The 5355-nt window shown below is 52.1% G+C and overlaps 1 protein-coding gene across 1 annotated transcript; it reads left to right on the top strand.

The window, feature by feature from the left end:
- Nucleotides 1–4362: 4362 nt before the first annotated feature.
- Nucleotides 4363–4575, top strand: NGA_2058900 (cathepsin c; the record flags this gene model as incomplete). The annotated part of the gene is made up of 1 exon (XM_005852710.1): nucleotides 4363–4575. A coding segment is annotated over one exon (213 nt), but the record flags the coding sequence as incomplete, so codon positions are not given.
- Between the last annotated feature and the right edge of the window lie 780 nt (nucleotides 4576–5355).

Here is a 5355-nt window from a genome sequence, read left to right as displayed (position 1 = left end):
AGCTTGACATATGCCTAGATCCGCGCCTGGCATATATGGAGCAGGACCAGGAATCGGCCCTACAAACCTCCTCAACTGCTCTCTCTCCCTCCCTCCCTCCCTCCCCTCTTCCCCCTCTCCTCACCTTGAGTTTCAATTCCTCCAGCTGTTTCTGTTGCTCCGAGCGCGCCTCGGCATACGCCTCTACCGCCCCCTCCTCCTGCAGCAGCACGGGCTCCTCCCCTGCCACCGCCTGCGCCATTTCTGCGTCCTCCAAACCTTCTCCCTCTTCCGCATCCATCACGTCCGGATCATCCTCCTCCTCCACTTCCTCCGCCTTCACGTTCTCTCGCATTTCTTCTTTTGCAGGTCTCCCCGGCGGTGGCATGCTCGCCTCCGAGGCCAGTGGATAAATGGCTGCGCTTTGACCCCGACCGCCCTCACGACCTCCTGGGGGGTTTCCCGACGCGTCATTACGAGCCGCAGTCTCCGCCCCAACTGAGGACACGGGATGGGATGTTCCAGCGGGGGGCGGTGCCACCACCGTCAGTTTGATGGGAATGGATGATGTCGACGTGGAAGGCTTGACAGAGGATCCGGCAAGGGGGCGGGCGAGCGACGCGATTTTCAGTTTAGGTATTTCTTCTCCTTTCTTCCCTCCCTCCCCGGCTGCGTTGGTTACGTCGTTGGTCGCTGTCTTGGCCACCTTCAGTAAGGGCATGGGACCGCCCTGCAATGTGTCTGCTGCCGCAGTACTGGGTTCAGACGAAGTAGGAGGATGTAGCACCACTAGCTTCGGCTTTTGCGAGGGCAACGACAGCGCTGTTTCTGAACCAGATGGAGAAGCCGGTGGATCAGAAGGCGTGTGACTGTGTGAGGTTGTGTTGCCAGTGTCATCCATGGCTAACCTTTATCCTGGACTGGAGAGAGTAAAAGAGATGAGGGAGGGAGGGGAGGTGAGAGCTTGCAAAGGGATTACCTGCGCTCACAAGGAGAAAAATGCGAGAAGTCCTCAAAAGTCGTCACTCTCGCATGATTTTGACTCCAGCATTTCGCACTGCTGCTACATTTACATTTTCAAACCGGAGAGGAACGGAACCTCGTCTCACAGTGCTGCGAGGAAAAAGTTTCGGAGTCCGAATACCGCGAGAGGAGGAGGAGACACAAACTTGCGGCCTTTGTCCTCTGCCGCGATGACCAATTCTAACCGGGCAAAAACACAATCTGCTTGAACCGTTTGATATTCAGCATAACTAGTGCCTCTGCGTACTTTCCATGATCGTAGACAACGCGTCTGAGACGTGACTTTCAGATGCGAACGCTCAGTAGCGGAGCACACGCTTGGATGGCAAGTACTGCATCATGCATGATGTAAGTAGTCAACCTCCTCTCTATATGAAGTGCTCTCGTCCGGTGCAAGAAAATATAGTCCGCTAAGGGGGAAAAAACTCGTGACTACCCTAGAAGAAAGCAAGTATACGCACTTTAAAGCATGCTGCATCAGTTTTGGTTTCACTCATATGATAGCTTTCTGCCCTAGGTTTCAAACTGTGCTGATTAGATAAATGTCTCGACCTCAGTCATCATTTTTTCTAGTTGCACTAGCCGTGGCTGGAACATGAAGAAAGAATCATATTTCATGATATGCCAACCACGATGCGATAGTCTTTTCTGTACCTTGATATTGACTGCGAGATTGACCTTTAGCTGTCCCGTCCCTCTTATAAAATTGTAGAGAGCTAAATTTACGAAGCCACTCTATGCACCACCAGTGTCGAGTATTGTTCTCACGTAGTGCGTTGCATTTATTTGGCCCACGATAGAGCTTGCAAGGTTGGCAAACTGGAGACGATCCTTTTTTGTCTCGTCAAGGGTCTGAGGTCTGCCGGCTGCCATGTGGACACGGGCTCATCTTGGATCGACGTGACGTAGGACGTACAATATGCATAAGCCACAGGGTTGTGACCATTCCTTTTTTTCCTTCTGGATTGTAATGCCAGAGACGAGCACAATTCTGCTCACGTCGAAATCGTGACAATTGACCATCAGCGACTCCCCATGGTAACATACCAAAAAGGCGCTGTGGGAGGCGTTGAACCGGTCCGCGATTTCGTGCAAGAGTGCGGACGGGAGGCCGACGTCGAACATGTAGACGCTGGCGTGTGGCGGGGCGGAGGCTAGCGAAGGAGGGCCTCTTGTCGCTGTTGATCTGCGCCAGCAAGCTCTTGATTGAGCTCTGGGCGATCACGTCCAAGCCCGGCTTAAAGAGCGGGTCCATGGGCCTTCGCGCGGGCGGTACGGTGAGGGGGTTGTCCCGCTTGTAGAAATAAGCGCTATGGACCTCGCTCGAGCCGCGCATCGAGATCTGCATCTGCGTGAGCAGCTTGACCTTGAAGCCGTAGCACCCTCAGAAGAGCGTGGGCCGGTGGTAACAGATGAGGTATCCGCAGAGCGAGGTGTTAAATCGTCCAGCGATCTCGCGCACGACCGTTGGCGGGAAGCCGATGTCGAAGATAGAGACGTGCGTGAAGGGGTCCAGCGTTCGGGTTTCCGTCACGTCGCCGTTTAGGATGAAGATTCTGTGGTTAATGCGGTTTGCTGCCGCGACCATGCCTGGTGCTGCCCGGGATGCCTGCATCTGCCTCCGCGTCCACCGCTGCGGCTGCCTGGGCCTATCGTTATTGATCTGCTCCAGCAAGCTCTTGATTGAGCTCTGGCCGATCAAGTTCAAGCCCGGCTTGAAGAGCGGGTCCACAAGCCTCCGGGCGGGCGGTGCGGGGAGGGGGTTGGCGCGCTTGTAGAAGTAGGCCCTGTGGCCCTCTCTGGAACCGTGCATTGACGTCTTGATCTGCGTGAGCAGGCTGACGTCGAATCCGTAGCGCTCGGCGATGAGCTTGGGTCGGTGGTAGCAGATCAGGAAGGGGCAGTGGGAGGCGTTGAACGGGCCCGCGATCTCGTAGAAGAGCGGGGGGAGTGCTATTATCACGTTCTACTACCTTGATATGCATGCCGGAGACGGAGCATATTACGCGAAGGCCATTGAAGCAAACACCGATTAATGCGGATAAGGAGCCGTTGGATAAGAGTGCGCGAAATTTGATCTTGGCGAGATGTGTTTCAAGGATGGTTGTGGAGGATCTTACAGGAGACATGTACAGGGAGCTTCTACAGTATCTCGGAAGTTCCTGCAAGAAAGAATAGGAATGAATACGACGAAGATAAGCTCACATGTTACTTTTTTTTCGTATACTCATATATCATATTTTATTTGGTATCTTGTCTAGGCGTTCGCCTGCTTGAAAGATGTAACAAACTACCTCCTTGCCTCTTCGCCTGACGGTTCACAATTTAAATTTGAATTCTTGGTAACGGCTCTCTGAGTGCTACGACGCTCGATACATATAGTCGAGTGTATGACATAACTTCTCATATTTTCTATGTCCACATCAGATTTACTTTAAGGTTATTCCATGGTTTTATTTTCTGGAAGTTGCTCGCATTGGAGTCCTGTGTTGGCCTCTCTGTCGGCCCTTCTTTTCGTATTTCAGGTCGTGGCGGAACCTAGTATTGAAGCCTTAGCTGTAAGGGAATTTGAAGGATGGATGTCGCATCATGACAAGGTTTATTCCTCTGCAGGTGAAAGAGAGCAGCGCTTTCAAAATTGGTTGCAGGCTTACGAAAGGGTGCGTCGTCATGCTCATCCCCACTATTCGCTGGGACTCAACGAGATGAGCGATTGGAGTCCCAAAGAACACGCCAAACGCTTGCATCGACGGGATCGTCATGGAAATCACATGCTTGGATTTAACTTAGTAGCGGGATGGCGACGGAGGTTTGTGGAGGAGTTTGGAAGCAATCATCCTCGAATTTTTGACGGCCGATCCGACCCGCCACCCCCGCCTGAAATTGACTGGAGGGATGAGAAGCGGAACCCCAAGCGTGTGCATGGTGTGACACGCATACGCAATCAATATTACTGCGGTGGATGTTACAGTTTGGGGGTGGTGGCGGCGGTGGAGGGTGTGGTAGCAGCCGATCGAGGCTTTCTTAATGAGTTGAGCGACGAGCAAATTTTGGACTGTGATAGAGTCAATCATGGGTGCGAAGGTGGTGACCCTCAGCAGGCTTTGCAGTACGTCATGACTGAGCCTTTAGTACTAGCGGCTGACTATCCTTTTGACGCAGGTGCCGGAAATGTGGGTGAGTGCGCAGCAAAGCAGGCGCCGCCTGCATCTCAGATCCGAAGTTACTTGTACGTGCAACCCTGTGATGAAAGAGTTCTTATGCAAGCTGTGGCTAGGAGCCCTGTGGTAGTAGCAATCGATGCCTCCTGTGACGTGTTTTTGCAATACGCGGGAGGGGTGCTTTCGGACTCTTGCGTGAACGTGAGACTTGGCACGAGGGCCGTTGATGGTGTGTGTGAGGATGCTCTTAACCATGCAGTGGCCATCGTCGGGTACGGAACCGACGAGAAAACTGGCTTAGACTACTGGATCATCAAAAATAGCTGGGGAGTGACTTGGGGAGAGAAAGGTTTTGCTCGCGTGATGCGAGGTGAATCCGAGGCAACTGGTTGGACGACAAAGTGCGGTTTAGGGTGCTTGGAATACTACAATTTCCTGCCCACCGGCGGGGTCGCGTTCATGAATGGGACACTTCAGTCGGATGATAACTTCCTACATGGAGTAGAAGGGACCGCAAGTCAAGCGAAGGAAAATTTCGGGGATATGATGTTGGGGCTGGCTTGCGCCTTGGCAGTCTGCCTCACTATTCTGGCTGCATGGGGAGGGCAGCGCCAGCTCCGACGTATGAACTCACAAGAAAAAGAAAGTACAGTCGAAGACACTGGTCGTGCCAACACTTTCTTGAGAGAACCTTTGCTGCAATTAGAAGAGGAGGAGAAGTCCAATTCTGTTGAAAATTAAGAAAACACAAATGCAGCTATAAGGACTGAAGGACTAACATGTACATGATGTATATTGAAACCATCTTTCGCCATCATCGTTCCCGAGAAATGAAGTTAATAGCACTCTCAAATACATCGTTGACCACAGAATATCATTCACCAGGAGCTTATCACCTGAAGTTTTCAGTGTGATGGCTGTCGGGCATGTCTTCTGGTGCAGCGATGGAAGAGAATTAAGCAGGTGCCAATGGTAAAGGCTTGAGGGAATTACGTTTGTATCACTCACCGGGCGATCGGTACTTCTGGTGTGGCAGCTTCTGCTGCTTATTGTCTTGTTTAAGAAGTATTTACGACGATCCCAGTGCTCAATCCAAAGTATTCTTTCTTATTTCGCTACGGTGTTCTTATCTTGAAGGAAAACCGTGTGTCCCCGACCACCTGGGGGAAGAGTTGCTCGGTGTCGTTCGTAC

This window comes from Nannochloropsis gaditana (genome assembly GCF_000240725.1).
Source record: "Nannochloropsis gaditana CCMP526 unplaced genomic scaffold scaffold998, whole genome shotgun sequence".
Taxonomy (NCBI): domain Eukaryota; class Eustigmatophyceae; order Eustigmatales; family Monodopsidaceae; genus Microchloropsis; species Microchloropsis gaditana.
The sequence above is the reverse complement of the archived record's forward strand: the minus strand, read 5'-3'. Positions and strand labels throughout refer to the sequence as shown.